The 21,771-nt window shown below is 35.3% G+C and overlaps 1 protein-coding gene across 2 annotated transcripts in view; it reads right to left on the bottom strand.

Moving 5' to 3' along the window:
• Positions 1-2,918: 2,918 nt before the first annotated feature.
• LOC106068441 (Y+L amino acid transporter 2-like) overlaps positions 2,919-21,771 on the bottom strand; it is a 56,246-nt gene continuing 37,393 nt past the window's right edge. For both annotated transcript variants that reach the window (XM_056040081.1, XM_056040082.1), the window contains 10 exons: positions 19,389-19,514; positions 17,699-17,798; positions 11,094-11,138; positions 10,842-10,965; positions 9,834-9,937; positions 8,984-9,080; positions 7,959-8,108; positions 7,387-7,471; positions 6,332-6,424; positions 2,919-5,525 (listed from right to left, as the gene is read on the bottom strand). In XM_056040081.1, coding sequence (XP_055896056.1) covers positions 5,461-5,525; positions 6,332-6,424; positions 7,387-7,471; positions 7,959-8,108; positions 8,984-9,080; positions 9,834-9,937; positions 10,842-10,965; positions 11,094-11,138; positions 17,699-17,798; positions 19,389-19,514 — 989 coding nt within the window. In that variant the 3' untranslated portion in view covers positions 2,919-5,460. The remainder of the gene's footprint in view (positions 5,526-6,331; positions 6,425-7,386; positions 7,472-7,958; positions 8,109-8,983; positions 9,081-9,833; positions 9,938-10,841; positions 10,966-11,093; positions 11,139-17,698; positions 17,799-19,388; positions 19,515-21,771) is intronic.

Here is a 21,771-nt window from a genome sequence, read left to right as displayed (position 1 = left end):
TGCAGTGCTGTGGTGGCCTTAATCAGTAGGATATAAATAACTCCCATGGGTTGATTGCTGCTCAAATAATGGAATAGATAGGTTATAAAAATCTCCTGACTTATATGAGAAAAGAGTCCTTGTAATCACAACAAATCAATAAAGCAGTCTTAGTCTTAGAATGTTCAAGCTTTTAATAGTGTACTAGCAGCGATCTTTTTAGCGGCCCCTGAAAGGGAAAAAGACGCTATTAGTTTTGTGTGAAATGTCTGTCGTCCTGTTTAGATCTCGTAAACTAGAAAAGATAGTGAAAATCCGACATGCTAATATAATATTTTAGTCCATTCATATTTCTGATACAACGGCTACTTTTTTCTTTTCTAAAAGCGAAAAATCTAATTTTTTAAATAACTTATGCAAGCAGTTTTTTTCATAAAAATACACCACTTTTACAACTATTAATAGTAACAAATACGGGAGGTTTTTTTAGTAGGGGAGAATACAATAAACCATATTTTAAACACATTTATGCAAATGGTTTTTAAGACTTTTTGTTGGAAAATATTTTTTTTTTCATTTGTATTGCTACGTTATGTGAGTTCTGTTCTACTAACTACTATATTTACCCAAAAAATATGTTTACTTTTTTTTAAGAGAAAAAAATCTATTTACTATGCATATAAGTTGGACATAATTTAAAACAACAATTAATAAGTCGGTTTTCATATTGTCACGTGAACTGCAGTTTTGCGTTACTGCCATAGGACACTTAACTAAAGGAATGGAAATGTTTTTTTTAGGATTTCAAGAAGAGATTGACCCTTTACAAAACAATTCATTATAAGACATCAGTTAGGTCAGGTTCGCATATTGCTACAAATTCCCTTTCACCTATCCTTTGGTCTGCTGGACCGCTGGGGCAACACACAAGATCTGTCAACCTTCTTTCTCCTTTCTTCTCTGCAATTTGTCTTTGATAGAATTTAATTCTGATGTTCTTGCTGAAAATATTGATACCTGCCTAGGTGGACCACTTTGGGGGGCCGATTTTGAGTTTGTGTTTCCACACAAACTGTCTTTGTAACCTTGTTATAATTGTAATTAGCTAGGAAATTAACAAACAACATTAAAGCACTGGACAAAGAGATCAATGCAAAGATTCAGTATTAAAATTTCTTCTTTTAATAAAACAACAATGTTTGGTACTCTACAGTTTTTATTTCAACTTATCTCCCTTGCATTAGTACATTTTCAAAGCATTTCTCTTAAGGTAAAACATCTTCAATCCCAATGTCCAAACACACACACAGAGACCTCTCCTTAGTACATGTATAGAATCTCTTTTTACAGTCAGGTATCTAATAGTAGGCCACACAAAACATGTCAAAATAAAAGCATTTAAAGTTGAAAACCTTAGAGTGACTACAGTACATACATAGAGCTAGAACTAACAGTTTGGTAAACAACAATGAAGCAGAACCAGTTCAGAAGAAAAACCAAGAACCTAGGAGTCAGTTCCAACAAAGAAAAACTAGAAGTCAGTTCCAACAATGATGACAATGACAATATGTGTGTACCAAGTTGAATGTTCCAGAAGTAAAATGACAAGCGAATGTACATTGAAACAAATCCCAAGCTTTAATACAAGTAATAGGAGCAATTAATAATGAATGGAAAACAAAAATCTACACTCTAAAACCACATATCTATATAAAACACTCACACAAAAATGGGTCATTTGGGGGGGGTATTAAATCAATAGAAATGTTATTTAAATGAATGTGCATTATGCCAAAGCCCACACAAAGTAATGGTAGAATGGAAGTTTTCAAACACAAGTACATAAATGATGAGAAATGCATGCTCATTTTATAGCAGAAATGTTTTTGCTACTGTCAATAAGTAATGTCAGCAAATTAGAAATGAACTTAAGTCGCAGTTCACATGTATGGAAACAAAAACATGACAAGAATTATTGTGTGTGGGGGGGAACTCAGCGTGATAACTTTGGCAACGTCACTACTAACATGGGCTGATAGTGACCAGAGAAGATGATGGCTATTATGTGTTCACTGGACAAAATCTTCAAGGCAAATCTCAAATCAAAATCTCTTTAAGTTATAATATTTAACATTGGAAAATATTTTTATTAAGATGCATTCAATGTTTAAATGATTATGACTACAGCTCAATAAGAAGTTTAAAAAAAAAAGGACAAGAACAATAGATTTTTAACATTTTTTACAAAAAAGCTTAAGTTGAATAAAACTTAGACAATCAGCAAGACAAATGAAAACAAAAAAACTTTCTTACAGGATTTTTCAATTCATACACACACTTAAATATGTCTGGGTTTAATTGATTTTATTTTTTTCATCTTAATGTTTCAAAGTTATGATTAAATTTCAAATTTAAGATCAAATAGAAAATAATGATGTCACATATAAAGTTTACCCGTTCATGTATCGTACACTTCACAACGGTTGCTAGGGATAGAATGGGGGACAACTCCATTTCCCCCAATCTAGTCAACTGAAGACTATTAAGTGCAGGAGTAACAATGCCAGTGTTGACATCCGGCTCTTTGGAGCGCCATACTTAGGCCCTTCCACCATTTTCTCATCTCTTTCAAAACAGATGATAAGATGAGAGAAGAAGAAGATAATCTGTTTAAATCAGAATTAGTACAAGTGTTTGTTAGCATTATTTTGAGTTATTAAATAAATAGATTAGTTTTAAAACGCGGAGGTAGAAACAGCAACAAAAGTACATTGGACACAAGTTTGACAACTGATTGGTTGGTGTAGAAACTAAACCAATGACAGGTCAAATGTTGAGAAATGACATGGCATTTTCTTTTTCCTTTAAAAAAACAACAACAATACAAGAATTTGATAAATACTTACAATTAGAAATACTAGATTTTTTTCATAATTAAAATTATTTCTCATATTCATTCTTCAAAGACTTAATTAATTAATGTTGTTGAAGGGAATGAAATAAATAGAATACTGACATGTTTGAATTAAGCTCAAAAAGAATTTTTTTTAAAATTGCAAGATATCTAGCTGACTAGGGGAGACAATAGTTAGTTTATAATGCATGAGCCTTTAAATAGTGAAAAGTTGCACCTTATTGTCACAGATGTAAATGTCTACATCTCCAGATAGTTGATGTAATCTGATGGTAGCGTTTTTATGTAACGAAAACAATGTAATGGGGATTTTACACAAGCAGAACTGACAACTTGAGTTCCTGTTTGAATGTCAGGCAGCGATGACAGCTGCAAAGACTTCGAAGCATCCTTGAATCTTATAACTCAAACTCAAGACTCTTGGCATTCAAGCACTTCACCACGAGGCTATTATTAAATATGCTACATCAAATGTGTCCTCTATGTAAAAACTAAAGCCTGTGATAGTTTCTCCATGAAATAGCTTTAAAGAATAATTGCATTTCTGATTGGCACATAGTCCAACTCTCTCTATCTTCAATGACTAAGCAATATACTAACTGCACTGGAATGATAGCTAGAGTTTTGTTGTCTACAAGGACATCACAAGAGCCAAAACACTCATGCTATGAACCATTAAAATCTGCCCATGTGGAGTGTCATGAGAGAATGCTGACCATGTCCTTCACATCTGCATTCTTTACCAAGAGGCCCGAACAAGACACTGGCCCCAATACACCCCAATAGAAAGAAAACTATATGGAGAGCACCCTGATTTGAAAACCGCTGCGCAGTTCATCTTCTATAAGTCTAGTCATCTGAACGCTCCACCATTTAAGAATGAGAACGAGGAAGAAGACTTATGCTATCACCAGCACATTAGCCAATCAAAGTGTTTGCTGCTGCCTAAAACAATCAAAATGAAATGACCATGTGTATCCATTGTGTCACTAAATGAGTCATAAACAGAGAACCAATGATTCAGCTCCTGTTAAAGTGTCTAGGTGTATTTGTGCACAAGAATCAACATGAAAATATAATTACCTATTGTTTGAAATTAATTTTTCAAGACAATAAAATCATTCCCGACCGATAGAAATGGTTAGACTAAGAACCAATGTAAATGAATCAATGATAAAAATGATATTCAACAAAATAATGCATCCAAACCACTAAAACATTTGTAAACAAGTCGAAAATGTCGATGTTTAGGTATATAATGAAAGTAGAATCAAATGAAATGAAAGAGAATATAGTAAACAAGAGTTTCCTTTAAATTCAATATATTCATATTTTAAAAAATAATTTACACAATTTCTTAATTTAATGTAATTTGAAATACAATAATTCAATCTAAATAAAAAGTCAAACAAGACTTCTATGCATTAGACAGACAACCTAAACAAAGATGAAGAAATATTTATAGGGCAGCCATGTTCTAGCCAAGTACAATGGTATGGGAACAGAAAACAATGCAATGACGAAATATAAATGCAAATTTTGTTGAGATCTGTTTGAAGAGATTGCTGTACTGTCTGAACCTAGATCTAATCTTAGTTGTCCCAGAGTGTTTCCTACTTATGCTACCCATTGGGTTCTCCTGTTCCTACGACTTGAATGATTTCAATGTTTTTAAATCCTTGTTTTAAAATCACAACCATTGTAAGTGCATAAAATCTAGTTGTCTCCCTCTAAACATTGAGGCTATTTATATCTAGAGACTTTGCTTTTTAAAAAATTTAAACAGGGGAAAAAAAACAACAGTTTTTACATAAAAGACTTATTAAAATATGTTGCTCACAATAATAGAACACAGGAAAATTTACTATAAACATTCTTAAAATATATTGCCCCAAAAACTGAAAATCAAATATTTTATATTTATACTAAAGACATATAAATAAGCTCAATAAATAATCACTAAAAGAACCCTTTTATAATTCAAACTACATTGTCACTAAAAATAAAAAATGCAATATCTGCCAGTAATTAGCAAAAAGTAGAAGAAATTTGAACGAAATAAAACATGAAAGTAATGTCAGTTGAGATGCACTCGTAGTAATTGCCTGAACAGCTGGACAGATCCGCTTCATTCCTTTCATCTCATTTTACAATATACTTGGACATTATGGCTCCACCCTGTAGTGCGCAAAGCCTCTTCATTCCAAGTCCTAAAGCTTGAACTGACTTCCTTAATAGGGCCCTGAGTAGTGCGTCATACTCAGTACCATACCCTTATAAAATAAATCCCATTAAAAGGTTTAGCTTAAAAAAACAACAGTTTCTTAAATTATCCATGTTCCTTTCTTATTCTATACTTTCTTTCTACTTTAGATATCCACCCTCCTTGTAATGTAATTAAAAATCTATTTATTTTGCCAGCATTTGATTCTGAATGCTGGCCATTGTGCCAAAACTTGTTTTCTTTTGCTAACAAGTTCGTCAAGTTATTTAGTGTATTTCTTGATGTTTTTCTTGATCTCTACAATGTCCATTGACTAATTATGTCTACAGCACAACAGCAAAAATTATTCCACTTTCTTCTCCTCTGGCACCACCATGAGAAATCTCTGTAGAAATATCGTCATTTTGTCTGGAACAAAAAAAAAATTATTTAATTTATAGATAAAATATTTTATATCATAAAAATGTGCTTCTGTATCTTTTTTTAAATATAATTATATCCTAAACATATCATATGTTTATCTAGTCATGCATGTTAATTAGAGGCTCCAACTCTACTAATTGTTTTTCCTGACAGATTCAGGTAACCCATTATTCAATTTATTTAGAGATTCAACACTGAAGTAATCCACAACTCATGTACATATTTTAAATGCTGACAATATACAAGCATTAATTAGACCAAGTTTACAAAAGTGTAGACTGGAGTATCCCTCAACGTTTGTATTGTCTTTATTTATATTTGACATTCGGCTGAGATTTTATTTATTAATTATTGTAAAACTGAATATATTGATTCCACAATGATAAGATTATATCTTTAGACACAAATGAATTTTATGACTAGTGCATTGTAACATGTATAAAGTAATCAAGGATTAGCAACTATGATCAGAAACATGCCAGTTTCGGTCAAATACTGGCCTTACAATATTTGAACTAGAATACTGGCCTTACACTATTTGAACTAGAAGAATACTGGCCTTATAATATTTGAACTAGAAGAATACTGGCCTTATAATATTTGAACTAGAAGAATACTGGCCTTATAATATTTGAACTAGAATACTGGCCTTATGATATTTGAACTAGAATACTGGCCTTATGATATTTGAACTAGAATACTGGCCTTATGATATTTGAACTAGAATACTAGCCTTATAATATTTGAACTAGAATACTGGCCTTAGGATATTTCAAGTAAAGAGTGCTTACCCATGAAATTGGTGAACACCTTGGGCTTGGATGACCATGCAACAAAAATGAAGTAGACAGGTATGCCAGTACAAATGATAGCCACTCCAATACCTAAACATTGAGATGAAATCAAATGATATCACATACAGTGTTTTACAAGGACAACTTGCAATAAAATTTTAGCCTAACAGCTGAAATAATAATTAATATCTATTTTTACACTATTTATTGTATCTTAAGTTAAATAATATCATTTCTACTGTATTTATGTAATTATGCAATGAAAAATAATACAGAATAGAGATGCCTGATGATTGTAGGCAGAAAAGAGATGTCTGATGATTGCAGGCAGAAAAGAGATGCCTGGTTATTATGCAATGAAAAATAATACAGAAAAGAGATGCCTGATGATTGTAGGCAGAAAAGAGATGTCTGATGATTGCAGGCAGAAAAGATATGTCTGATGATTACAGACAGAAAAGAGATGTCTGATGATTGCAGGCAGAAAAGAGATGTCTGATGATTGCAGGCAGAAAAGAGATGTCTGATGATTGCAGGCAGAAAAGAGATGCCTGATGATTGCAGGCAGAAAAGAATTGTAGACAATAAGAGTTAACGTAGATGATGATATTGCTGCACCATGTTTTCATGAGCTCAGTGTGGGGAGACATCCCTAGACTAAGAACCAATGTAAATGTTTAGGCTAACAAGGAGAAGGCAAGAGCTTCTCAGGGTTAACACAGTGCAGAGTTTATTGCATGCCATGGGGATGTAAGTGAGGCCTGTTACCCCCATGACCCAAGCCTACCAGGTTTTTCTTGCAAAGGCCTTTTCCCAATCTGTCTACAGCCTTATCTGTCTACAGTAATGAGTGGAACTTAAGGGGGAAGTTCAGGTAATAGTTGGAATTAAATGAGCTCCCAATTGATGCGCACTCTAAGACGACAGTTCTGTCCCAGACAAAAAAAAAAGATAGCAGCAGAACTCAACAAGGAGCACCCACATTTTTTCTACAACAAAGAGCGCTGATGTTATCATGGTAAAAACAAATAAAAAATTCAATAACTACTTACCTGTCTCCATAGGGCTGGCATACAGCGGTAAAATAACCAAATATATTGTGACAATAGTGTAAATGATTGGCCAGGCCAGGTGAACCTGCAGAAAATATAGGGAATTTTTAACAAATCATATTACATTTCATATTATGATAAAAAAATATATAATGTTTTTACAATGAGCAATACTTCATGTTTGAAATAGTCAAGCATTAAAGGTACATCTATGACTTAATGGTTAAATACAAGAGCTCTTTGCCATATAAACTATCCAATAATAAACATTTGAAGTCCTATGTAAGACTTGTAAGTCTTTTTTAAAAAGTATTTCTTATATAATTGTAGAAGCTACATCATGTTTGATCTAGTTCTCAGAGTGTTCAAACAACTATGGATCACTAAAGAATTTGACATCAAAGGGAAAAAAAAGTAACAACTAGAAAGTCTTTATAAAACAATTAACCTCCAATGACAATGGTATACCCTAATCTAATCACTATCTCATTTCAAATTGAAAAGCAAGTTTGATAAAAGTATTTCAATTTTAGACTCTACAGTTAAACTATGATTAAAGAATTCAATCTTACTTTAATAGGCCTGTGCATATTGGGTCTCTTCCATCTTAAGTATAATAACACTACCACAGCCATGCCGATAGACAGCCATGTAGCAAAGCCTACATAGTTGATAAGGGCATAGATATCTGACGAGGCCAAATAACACAGTGACAGGGCACCCTGGTAACAGGAAATAAAAGTAATTCAATTTTATGTCAATATCATAGACTTAAATGTTATATCTAGACTGGACATGGAGATCTTGTAACACTACAAAAAATGTCGTGAAAATTTTTTTTTAAGTTGAAACAAGGCGTTGTTTTGTAAAGTAGCTAGAAGAAGTAAGATCTTTTTTTTTTCAAGCCTAACCTATGTAACATATAATTTAATTTCTCATCTCATCATTATGATAATTATTATTTTGCAATTTTTAGATACATAATCTAGAAAGATCTAGGTAATCAATCTATTTAAATGTACATAAGATGATTAAAATCAACAGACGTGAATTATTTCGATCTAGGATTTTTTGAAACATTATCTCAATGGAAACTAACAGGAAATGGCTTTATTTCATATATTTGCGTGAATATATAGTTCTGTGATTAATAGCCCATTCTAAAGAAAATCCGAGAAATCATTTTGCATTATTTCTAAACTTTGAAAACTAAAGATCATTAGTTATCTACGAAGGAAAAGATTAATTAGTGCGACTTCCCTTAGAGCTTGAAAAATAGTTACATACATAAAAATCTATATAAATAGATCTGTAAATCGATCAATTGCGGTTAAGAATTTGTTTCCGGTTTCCAGTCTAGATATAATATATTTGTCTATGGTCAATATTTTTAAAAAAGCAATTCAAACAAGCATTTATTTATTTTTTTTTAAAGTGCTACATAGATTAATTTCTTACATTGAATATAATGAAACAAAAAAGTCATTTTTCAAAGAGTAACTCTAGCAAGTCCATCTAGGGAAATTAAATAAATTACATTACGATACATCAAATACATGACAATTTGGTGAAGAATTTTAAAAAAGGCAATACTTACCATAAACAGACAAGCTGGCATGGGAGTTAATCTCTGAATCTGGACCATACTGAGAATCTGGGGCATGTGGCCTTCACGACCTCCAACGTAGAATAATCTAACCAAACATATATTCAAATGTAATTACTGGATAATTTATTTTTTATCAAGTATTGTGTGACCTAAGAAACTAAAAAAAAATTACATCAAAAATCTTTTTGCCAATTTTGTAGATTTGTTGAATATTTAGAAAAGTTATAGCTGATAAGTAAAGAACAATAACCCTTTCATGACTTGCAACTCAGTTAAAAATTAATTAAAATTTTTTTGGAAATAACCCATAATAATAGAAACTGATTTTTTGTTTTAAATGTTCAGATGTTCCTTCAGCTTTGAGAACAATTACAACCTAGTCCCAACCTCCAGCAAGAGGATGGGAGGACAGTAAAGGGCAGGGTTTAAACCCAGCACCATGGATACCACCAAATGAAAGTTCAGAGCACATATCTCATGACCAGGAAGCCACCCAGAAATTATTGTTTTGTCAGGACAAGCCTTAGGCATAGGTAAACTAGGCAGTTGCCTAGGGTCTCCGATTGGTGGGGCCCTTGCACAGGACTCTCTAAACACGTTTTTTTTTAGAAGAAATAATGAAACTTGTCCCTGGTGCTATTGTTGGAGTACTCCAGGTTTTAAATAAAATTGCGTCATTTATAATTTATTCACTGTTTATTTTTTATCTCTCTATTTCATTTCGGGTCACCCAATTCACTTCATTCGGGCCTCCAATATTCTAAGGCAGGCTCTGGTTTTGTTCTATAATCCTTGGAAATACAATGACAGCTCTAATCTCATGAAGAGAATCTCATACCTGGAAGTGGTGAAGAGGATTCCGTTGACGCCACCAAAAGTTGAGAGGGACACAAAGACAGGCATGCACCACCAGAACATACCATACAGGCGTTTGGAGAACATCTGCAGAGCAACATTGCAGTGATGATATCAACAAATGATTATATCAACAATTAATTATATCAACAAATGATTCTATCAACAATTAATTCTATGAACAAATGATTATATCAACAATTAATTCTATTAACAAATAAGTGGCCTGCAAGACTGATGGTAAAAATTCATTTCAAAGTGATCATGGGAGTGGGTAAGAATTATTTAGCTAACTGGGGCTCTATTGGCTCCATATAATGGAAAACAGTCCTAATCCTTCTGCCCTGATAAAAAAAAAAGTCATGACACAGGTCCTCATCATATTTTACTTGTAAATACTTATAAGCTGATATATAATCCATATCTTAAAAGTTGGTTGGTTAGAAGATTTAAGTTGGTAAGTGGGGGAAAAAAAAATAGGTCTTTACTTAGAGTCTTGGAAGACACACAAACATGATACAGTGACCATCTATATATGGGTTTTAGGTCTAAAAGAAAGCTTTTTTTTACTTAGAAATGCTGATACAACGTGAGGGATTCTTCATAAACAGAGTCTTCAGAATATCAAGTCTTAGAATCCAGAAGTATTGATAAACTAGCTATTTTAAAAATCAATGTTATTAAGCACTTTTTAGCACTTTCTTACTTTTTAGTTGGCAACAGTAATCTTTCAATATTGCATCCTTTGTCCATATATTACACTGTCCATTTATTTCAAAATCTTTCTTTTGTAATTTCTTAAATGTTTCTCTAGGGTTTCATCATATTGCACCCCATATTTCTTCATATCGTTTTCTCCCCCCCCCCCCCCACTCCTCTTGGTGTTTTTAATTATTTAAAGCATGGAAACCAGGCCTCAGAAATCAAACTATAAACAAAAAGCAGATTAATGTAACTTAAGTAGAAATATAGCCTATCAATCTTGACTTACCACTGCGACTGCGGCACCACCTAAGATCTCGTCTGGACTAACAGTTGTAAAGTAAGCAATGTTTGTCATGACATAGACAGCAGTCACCAAGATAATGGAGATCCAGATGGCTTTGGGCAGGTTTCTGAACATTACACAAATGTATCATTGATATGTGAAGGCAAATACAAATGTTAACTGACATACATTTTTATAACAAAATTAAGGATATTCTCTAGGCCATGAATTAGATGAATAAAAAAAGATATTTACTTGTAAGGGTTTTTCAGTTCTTCTATCACAAAGTTTAAGTAATTCCTGAAAAGAAAAAGGAAAATGGGATGTAAATAGAAATCTAGAGCTACACCCAGTGTTAACTCTTTCTCTCCTAACTGACGATACCAACGTTGATTCCACCAGAATGTGGTAAATAATTACGGAGAGAAAGAGTTAAGAAAAAAAAAGTTTTAAATTGTTGAATTATGAAAGTGTGTTTGAAGTGTTGAAGAGCAGGAGACCGCTTCAATCCAAAAGTTCTCCTTTTTGTTTATTTAATGTTTAAACACTAAAGGATATCATCAAACTAGGCTATTTCCAAATTTCTTGTTTTAAATACCGAAAAGAACTTTTAAATTCTTAATGAAAATAATAGGTCAATGATAAATTATTTGAGTGGTTTTTTTTTTTTGTTTTTTTTTTTTTGGCAAAAATAATTTCTCTTCTCTCTGTTACATTCTCACATTATTGAAATATTGTTTAGGATCTAAATATACTTTTATTTACAGTTTCAGACAACAAGGTTATGGAGATACCCCCCCCCCCCCAAAAAAAAAAAAAAAAAAAAGAAAAGCCTTCCTTATCTATGTTTCATCATACTTTCTTCATCATCTATTATTATATGTTACATGTCATGTTTATAATTTAATCTGTTTCAGTACTAAAAGTTTCAAACTCAGTTTAATTACTATTATTTCGAAGCTGTAATTTGTTGATATCTTGTAATTGCTTGAGAGAGAGAGAGAGAGAGAGAGAGAGAGAGAGAGAGAGAGAGATGCCATTTAAAATACACTTGAACCAGGTGCATTGTGGTAGAAATTTCTCTTGAACCACAAATTCCTAACAAAGATCGTCCTAGAGACGTTTATTACACTAGATGAAGATGTTAGATTGGATGGGTGATGATTACCACATTGGCCCAGCAGATTAAGAGAGAGGTAAGGTGTAATTAGTTTTTCAGAGAGATCGTCGGAATCTTTATTTATTATTTACGTTTTATGTTAACTTATACAGATCCTATACATTAGGCGATATAAAAAAGATTGATTCGGTATTTGGTGTGTGTGTGTGTGGGGGGGGGGAGATAACTCGAGTCAGCAGACGTGAGAAAGACATTCATTGGAGTTGAACAGGCTAGTCGAACTAATCTACTCCAATGACGTTAGCGCCACAGCTTGAGCTGTTCAAATCTTGTTCGTTTTAGGTTTGTGATTGCATAACATCGAACATCTCGCGTTCCCGCCCACTTATAGCATCAGTACTTTACCACACGCAGATCCATCAATCAATACTACCCCCCACCTCTTTTTCACTAACACGCCGTTGCTTGGCATTGCATCACCCTTGTTGTTATACCAAATGTAGGTCAACTCAAATAGGAAGCGACATAGCGCCAACTTTTTTTCCCCCTTCATTCCAACACTTTCATAGCAATTACATCAGATATAGCCATTCACGAAAGCCCCCAGAAAAATCTTCCCTAGGGGTTAAACCGGTATGACATGTTTCAGCACTGAACCATTGCGACCTCGCGAGACTGTCCCAACACACTAACTCCACGTGGTAGACGTGTAGTAGTGATACATTCAGCTCTCCACGCCCTTGACACACGCGGGGAGAGTATGTTACGAGCTCTCTCTGTTTATTAAAATACATCCGGTTCAGATGTCAAATCAGATTGTAGAAAAGACACTTGCTGCCGGGCAAGACGTTACGCCATTTATTAAAGGATTGCTTACTTCGTTTAAATAATATTTTTAGTGGTTCTCAACCCAGGGTTATGACCTCGCATTGGGGTCGAGTGAGGTCAACAATTCTCTAACATAAAATAAAAAAAAATTACCGCGTAAGAGTGATATGCTTTGCTTTATTAATTTACCGACATTCGTGTCTAGTAAAACTAAATACAGGATATCTGTGTTATAAGTTGCACTCCTCGTACTGTTACCGTTACATATATTTTCTGACAAGGTAATGTCAGCGGAGGAAACTATAACAGTAGTCCGCCCAATCTTAAGGAGTTAAGTTCCTTGTTAAGGAGTGACGCCATTTCCAAATTGTCTAATACCCTTGGCCACTTTCACGTTCTAATCAAGTCTGCAGACATCTTCCTTCATCAAACTCAGGCAGTCGTTGACTGTAGGAGAAATAATGAATGGCTTCTCCCAATACTTCTCCGGATCAATTATCAAAGGCAAAGCAAACATTAAAACATGTCTTTGACGGACTGGGCTATCAACACATGTTTTGATCAGCATGTGGTGACGCGCGCGCACACACAGACACACCAAGACGACATAACCAGGACTGTCAGTTGTATCAAAGCAGTTTGTAATAAATATAGATCCAGATCTAGTAGCACCTCCACTGAGGCTATGAATAGAATTTATTTTTTTAAACAAAACTAGTGACGTATATCCATATTTCAATAACGCATTTAGACTGTTTTTATTCAGCATGCAAGGCAATTAAAGCTATCCTGCTCTAGTGGCATGCGCTGTGGACTGTCGTTCCGTTGTACCCATAGTCCCAGGTTCGAACCCTGCCCGCTTCTTCACCCCGTGATTATTGGGTATCTATTTCTATGGCCGACGGTTAACGGTGATCCCATGTGTCCAGCACAAGATCTTAACGTTCCCCAACTAATATTAGGTACCTCTTAAGAGGTGCGTGGACTCGAGTGCCTAAAAAAAATATCCCGGGATTCGAACCCGAGATCCTATCGGTTGAGAATCCAAGCGCTTTACCACTCGGCCACCACGACCTGGGAGCTAAATACTATACAGCAAGCTATGTAAAGTGGCGGCCGCTTTAGAAGATTATTAATTCTTAACCCAAAAAATTCCAGAAGACGACGGAAACAGAGAGGCGTAGTGAGCAAAACGTGAGCCAGAGGCAAGGTACTTTATTGGCGCCCCCATTTACCATGAACATCACATAAAAATATAGGATAGCGCCTGGGGAATCGTGCCGCCCCCCCCTCACTACGCCTCTGGACGCAAAGGTGAGCAGTCCACATCGCTTAACCCACTACTTCATGGAACAAGCGCATTGCTATTTGTATTTAAAATATATTTATATATATATAGGCCTATCGTTTTATGAATAGATGCGATTTTGTAGGGAAGACATTGCATAGAGCTAGATCTAGTATGGGACCTGATTAGATCTAGGGCTATGTGTCTTAGTTACACTTTGTGTGTGTGTGTGTGCTTTCATCAAATTGCATCAGATATGACGTCATACGGTTCAATGGCAGAAGTAAGTTGGGAAATCTCCAATAATAAAGTTTGTTTTGTGTGTGGCGGCAAAGGGTAGTTGAAGTACTATGACCTATATATCTGTATCCTATGTCACAACTGGATATCATACCAGACCAGGATGTATTTAACAAATCCGTGACAGATAATTAAACATGCCCGGAGCTCTTCTTTTTATGGAATCCAACGTCTGCACGCGAAAGAAGAACAAAAAAAAAAATTCATACATTGGTTGAACGTAAACTTCTAATGGATTAACCCTTTAGCTGCCACGCGTAACAGGTACAAGATAGTATCTTCTAGGGCAATTAAATAGTTAAAAACTGTACTTAGAGAGAGTTAAACCTTTCATTATTCAAACGTTGAGAGGCTCCAGAGAAATAAAATGCGCATTTTTGTTCACATGATTAAATGAACGCTGTAATAGTTTAGACTTACCGATACTCGTGAGACATGATCTCTATCAACTTAAAGGGGGAAAACAAAATATAAAAAAGGAGGCTTATCTAAGGGGAAGAAATACACATTTACAGCCATATATCTCAATACTGTCAGATTTATTTACCCTATTTTATTTCGATATGATACAAATTGATTACCACTAATTAACTAATGTGTTTTAAAAAAAAATACTTGGTATTTCGTTAATAACATTTTACAATTGTGCGAAGTTTTTAACTTGATTGAAGTGTGAGAAATAGCGTGTTCAAAATGTGTACCAGACAGACGGAGAGAGTTAATATAAGCGTTGTAACTAGAACAAGATACGTTGGACCGAGGGAAAGAGTTAACATGAAAAGGAGAGAAAATTTCGTGCTGTTTCTTTAAGCCTATTCTAACTCGACTCTGTTCTGGCGCTAGAGCCAACACGATAGTCAAATAAAATGGCGGGAAAAACAAAAATTGTTGTGGTTTACGGCAGATCTATTTTTAAGAGTTATTGCGCTTAAAAATTGTGTGTGCGTGTGTCCCTTAGAGGAAGTTATTCTGTGTCGTCTGATTTCTATCGCCATTAGCCGCTGACCTTGACATTGACGTGTGGTGGGAGCCATGATCAAAGAGACTCCATACTATTAGAGACAATGAATTGCAAAATACACCTCGAGCTATTCACCCAGAAATTGACGAATATGAACTGACGTAAGCACAACAAAAAGATGTTGGATTACAGACACATAACATAAAGACAAGATCGAGATCCTTGTATGAAATGTACATTTCCTTCTAACAATGAATTAATTCAAGGAAATTTATTTCTTTAGATGTGTTTTTTACCCGTTTTGTCCTCAAATATTTTAATTGGACCAACACGGACAGTCGCGGATTAAGTAGTTCAGTTTATAACTCTGGCTATAGTGAAGTCTAGCTACCATACTAAGACTATAGAAAAACACATTTTTGGCAGTGCTCACTCACACATACTCTTCAGCAAAACAGCTTGGCGACAGTGCTACCTTACACGAACTCTATAGCAAAACATTCTGGTGACAGTGCTACCTTACATAGACTCTAAAGCAAACATTCTGGTGACAGTGCTACCTTACACAGACTCTAAAGCAAACATTCTGGTGACAGTGCTACCTTACACGAACTCTAAAGCAAACATTCTGGCGACAGTGCTACCTTACACGAACTCTATAGCAAAACATTTTGGTGACAGTGCTACCTTACACAGACTCTAAAGCAAACATTCTGGTGACAGTGCTACCTTACACAGACTCTAAAGCAAACATTCTGGTGACAGTGCTACCTTACACGAACTCTAAAGCAAACATTCTGGCGAAAGTGCTACCTTACACGAACTCTTACAGCAGAACAGTTTGGTGACAATGCTACCTTACAAAAACTGTATAGGTAAACAGTTTGGTGATGATGCTACCCTTACAGACTCTAGCAAAACAGTTTGGTGACAGTGCTACCTTACACAGACTCTAAAAGCAAAACAGTAAGAGGAGTGCATTCTATTTCTCTCGCCTATTACTTAATGTGGATACACTTATTTACATTTCGATGCGGACTTTGAGCCCCCCCCCCTTTTTTTTAAAAATAGTTTTAATCAGCAACCCCCCTCTCTCCTACACACACAAAGAAAAGTTCCAAAATAGAAATGTTCTTATGTCTGGACTGAACTGCTTTATCAAGCGCGTTCGTGCATGTCTGTTGACTTGAGGGGTTAGTCTAAGGACACGCCCCCATCCACGCGTCAACAGCATGAAATCATTTGAAGCTCAGTCAGGTGTTGAGAGGAATTGGGGCTTGATGGCTGTCCAGGCATTTCTTATATGTTGGGACTCAAACCTTTGGTCGACTGATCTCATAATTAAAGGAGAAAGACTTTTCTGTGCACTTAGTGTGTGTGTGTGTGGGGGGGGGGTCAATGCGTAGGTGTATATAAACTAACGCAGGAACACTATTATCGATTTGTTTATGCCTGCACATCAAGTGTGCTGTACACGTGTCTATCTCACAAGGCTCACGATTGGTCAAACTGTAACAGCCTACCTACTGAGTAAATATATTGAACGTGTACTGTGTACAATGATGGGGGGGGGGGGGGGTGGGGGGTGGAGGGGGGAGGGGGGCAAGGGGAGGTACAGTGTAGTAATTAAAAAAAAAAAGGGGGGGGGCAATCAATTCTTACACGTATGACAGAACTAATCCAAGAAGAGTATCCATTGTTATTAACAATTCAACGGTAGTTAAAGGCTTTGCTTATTCCTTACAGTGGTACAATAAACAAATAAAGAGTTTCTTGTACTATATTGCCCTCTAAGTTGTCCCATGTAACTAGAAACACGTACCCTCGCATGATTTCACTTTTTTTTTTAATGCACGTAGAGCAATGACGTCATTTGTTTATGCATTGTGTAATAATCTCTAACTTCATGCGTCTCAAACTCTTTAATAATAGTCTGACGACTGGGAAATCAAGTTAGGCTTTGGCACACGAATTAACCAGCTCACTCAATCCACAGAACCACTTTCTGAGAAGCCGTAACTATTGTAACCCAACTAAAAGGTCACATCGCGTACCGCTATCTAATTGTTTGGAGATCTAGATCTAAGTGTCTTCTGTTGCCACGCATCTTCAAGCTATTATTTAAGCGTCTGTAAGTTATGTCACAGCTATGGGGGGTATGGCGTTAGAGAGTATGTAATTCAGTATGTAATTACGTCATCAAGTTAAAGTATGTTTTAAATTTAATTTATGTGAGAGAGAAGGTCTCTTAAATTTCTTTGAAAAAAAAAAACATTAAAAAAAAAGTACAGCCATAAAGAGCTAAAAAAAATAATAAAATCTAGGGCGGTCCAGCAGAAACCAGGAAGGTCAAGGCTACTCACCAGCCATTGTAAGCAAATAATCCAGAATAGAAGGCTAAAGAGATCTCTCCTATATCCGTTTCTGTGTTGGCAAACGGCTCTTGGAAGTATTCGAACTCTCCTGTGAAAGAGATATAATTATTGTAAACTGCATGCAGAAAAGCAGACTAACGTAACATTTTTTTAGATGGCCAACTCACTTTAACAGTGGGCCTTTCAAAGCAAACTCAAAATGCCGCCATCTAAAATACAAATCCTTCATCATAGTGCATTTTGTACATGTGTATATTTATTATTATTTATATGTTTGCATTACCTATATCGTTATGCCCGTTTCGAAATGTACACAAACCCTTATAATTGTATTTAGATTAATTTTGCCAATGGCCACAGATCTCGACCGAGTCTAGAAGGCTTAGGATTATCATGTGATACACATACAGCCGCTACAACGTCTTGGGGTTTAACAGAATGACATGGGGTGGCAAAAGATGACCTTATGATATGTCCCTAGAGCAGTGTTTCCCAAACTGTGTTCTGCGGAACCCCAGTGTTACGCTAGGCCTGAATAAGTGTTCCGCGAACTACTGGAATCATTAACTAGTAGGCCACCACGTGAATTAATCTCTTTGAAAAAGAATCAAAGTGTTCCGCTAAATATGTGCGAAGTGTTCCGTTAAGGAAAAAGTTTGGGAAACATTGGGAAACCTTGGAGAATGCCATGTCATCCAAAGATGCAAAGGTTATCGACAACCCGACACTGGTCCCAAAATACTCCCAGTATAAAACAAGTCATCTGAAACCCTCCAGCGTCATAATGAGAAGGCAGAAGATGAAGTACAGAATGGTATGAGATTAAACAAGTAGAGAGATATATCTATGAAAAGGAACTGATGGATCACACAATTTGGAAAGACAATGTCAACAAGCTAAGCATTTCCCGTGTTTTGACGAACGCGCCAATTCATAATGAACTTTTAAGACAGCTGACGATTGGGCAGATGGAAATGTACAACTAGTAACGCGAAAGCCCCAGCTTTTACAATACCTCTTTTAAGTCAGAACTCCAGATGCTGGAGTGTGGAACCTGGACACGGATCTCAAAAACGGACAAACAATTTTTCTAGAAATTTAACAGTTGAAGAATATCGCTGAATAAAAAAAAATATTACCAGCTCGTTGGCCACACGATGAAAACTCTAATTTGATCGTTATAATTTTTTTAAAGTAAAAAAAAATAAAAAAAAATTAAATTTGGCTAGAGAATGTGGTCTAGATCTAGATACAGTATCGGTTTTGAAAGGCCTATCGCGTTTGGGAATTTCCGATAGTAAAGTATTATTGATTCAAGAGTTCAATAAATTAATGCTCAGAAAACATTTGCGCATCGTCTTCTAAGTCTAGATCTAAAGGCCTGTCATTGGAATATTAACCAATAAAGTGTAGCAGATCGATACATTCCGAAGGGGAAGGGAAGCAGGCTGAACATTTTTCCTTTGATTTTTAAACTGACTTCATTAGTTATCAAGAGAGGAAAATAAATCGCTCTACAAGATGTATTAAGGAGGTATTGTCTTTCATGAAAATGTACTTTTAATGTTTTCCTTGTTTCATACTAGAAATGTTCACCTTAAAAGACCCAAAATAAACCCAATACTATACGAAGTATGAACAAACGTCCAGAGACAAAGTGACCCATGAAGAGACTTACCTCGGCCCAGCTGAACGAAGCCAGTGATGATGATGAGACAGAGGGCAATCAGCTTGGCGTAGGTGAACACGTCCTGGACCCTTGTGGCCCACGTCACAGAGGCGCAGTTCACGAACGTGAGAATCACTGGGGACAGAGAAAAAGAAACATTACCAATGTGTTTTATTAAACAATCGTATGTGGGTTTAATGAAGGTTCTCTTCTCGTAGAGGGCAACCAGTTCTAGATTGTTATCATCTATTGACTCTTTCTCTCCTAATTGAGGATAGCATCTTTCCTTATACTACAGTATATTATTTTTTTTTTGGTTTATAGACATTAGATTGTGGTTATAAAAAGGGTATGCATTCCCATTTAATTCCATACCAAATAAAATATTGTCTGATAACAAAGTTATTGAAGTTTAATCATAACACGGAAGTGAACTACGAACGAGCCAAAAGAATAATTCTGTTGGATCATGGAAAATAATAACGGAGAGAAAGAGTTAATAAACAAGGGGGTGTACTTTTTCGCCCTCCCCGACCAAATGAATTAGGGCAATTTTCGGTATTGCATGCGTGTCTACACATCAAGACAAAAAAAAAAAAAAAACATTAACAAATAAATAAACGCAGTCGTAGTCTCATTTATCAATACCACAGAAGACACATGCATGTTTATTAATTATTTATTCTTTAAGTAAAATAGCATCATCATTCATATCATTCCATACTATCCTATTTTTTTCTGTATTTAAAAAAAAACAAACAAACAAGAGCAATAACTCTACGTAGAAGAATTATTCAAACCACGTGCCCTTGGCTTATCGATTGAGAGCGACACCTAACGATGTGTATACAAACATAAACAAGGGCACGCACAAACTAACCCAAACTGATAGCAATCTAAATAATCACTTCATTACAGACTCGAAGAAGGGGGCGAACTAAAATAAGTACAAACTAAGTCAATAAGTAGTCTTTGTGTTAATGGTTGTTCACGCAGACGTAGAGGACCAGAAAACACAGCCTTATTAAAAAACCAGTTCCGAGGAGCAAAATGAAGCGGGGGAGGGGGGGGGGAGAGGTCAAATACAACTAGTTGATTTGAAAGAGGACTCCACTGAAGGAGAAAAGGACTCAGCGGGGTGACAAGAGCCACGGAATTCTAAGTAATCTAAAACAATTAAAGCCGACCTTAGACTTGGACCAGTTCGCCTCTGGGAATTTTTTTTTTTTTTAATAATGTCTAGAAGGTGGTTGGTTAATTTGACGTCACACAAACAGACGGACACTAGAATGCTCTAAGCCTGGGAGTCCAAAACTATGCTTCCCGGGACCTTATTAACACAATATGAAATTTTTGTCTTTTAGTAATATAGATATTTCATTTTTTTTTTACTAGGTCCAATAGTATATTATAGAAAGGAGAATATTTCTATATGCTAAATTTTTCCCCACACACACAATCTTCTAAGATGTGAGAGTCATTGTTTGAATCAAGGAGTGGGTGGAAGTGTGGAGTCTGCCTGCAAGCTGGGTGATAGGAGAGAGAAAAGAAATCAATGAGGATTAAAGGCACATTTTTGTCCTCGCCAGGCGGCTCAGCTTTTCATAAGACATTATTACGGAAGTGACGTTCAGGGACGTTTCCATAATAAGAGAGCTCCAATAGCAGTGGACGTAAACAGACTGGCAGACGATATCAAATGAAATGTAGAGATCTAGATTTACTAAGAGCTGGCCTAATTACAGATAGCCATCAATACGAGAAATTGTTTGCAGGCGTTTCTGTGACGGTGACAACATAACCAGCCACTAAAGGAAGATGGTCCCATGAAGATGTATAATAATATATGTACTTTGATCAGTCACATTTCAATTCATGTACTTGTAAAATAATGTATGTACTTTGATCATTCACATTTCAATTCATGTACTTGTAAAATAATGTATGTACTTTGATCATTCACATTTCAATTCATGTACTTGTACAATAATGTATGTACTTTGATCATTCACATTTCAATTCATGTACTAGTACAATAATGTATGTACTTTGATCAGTCACATTTCAATTCATGTACTAGTACAATAATGTATGTACTTTGATCAGTCACATTTCAATTCATGTACTTGTACAATAATGTATGTACTTTGATCAGTCACATTTCAATTCATGTACTTGTACAATAATGTATGTACTTTGATCAGTCACATCTCAGTCAGTTCACGAAATTAGTATGCCACTATATTTGTACTTTGATCAGCGTTGTTTTTTTTGCATGATTCCATGTCTTTGATTTTTTTTTACAATAGCAAAGCAATGTCAAGGACAGCCACGATTGTATCAGTCAAACATTGACCTATATATAGACACGGCCAATGAACTAGAATAGATT

This window comes from Biomphalaria glabrata, chromosome 9, assembly GCF_947242115.1.
Source record: "Biomphalaria glabrata chromosome 9, xgBioGlab47.1, whole genome shotgun sequence".
NCBI classification, from domain to species: domain Eukaryota; kingdom Metazoa; phylum Mollusca; class Gastropoda; family Planorbidae; genus Biomphalaria; species Biomphalaria glabrata.
Note: the sequence above shows the minus strand (reverse complement) of the source record. Positions and strands in the feature narration are given on the sequence as shown.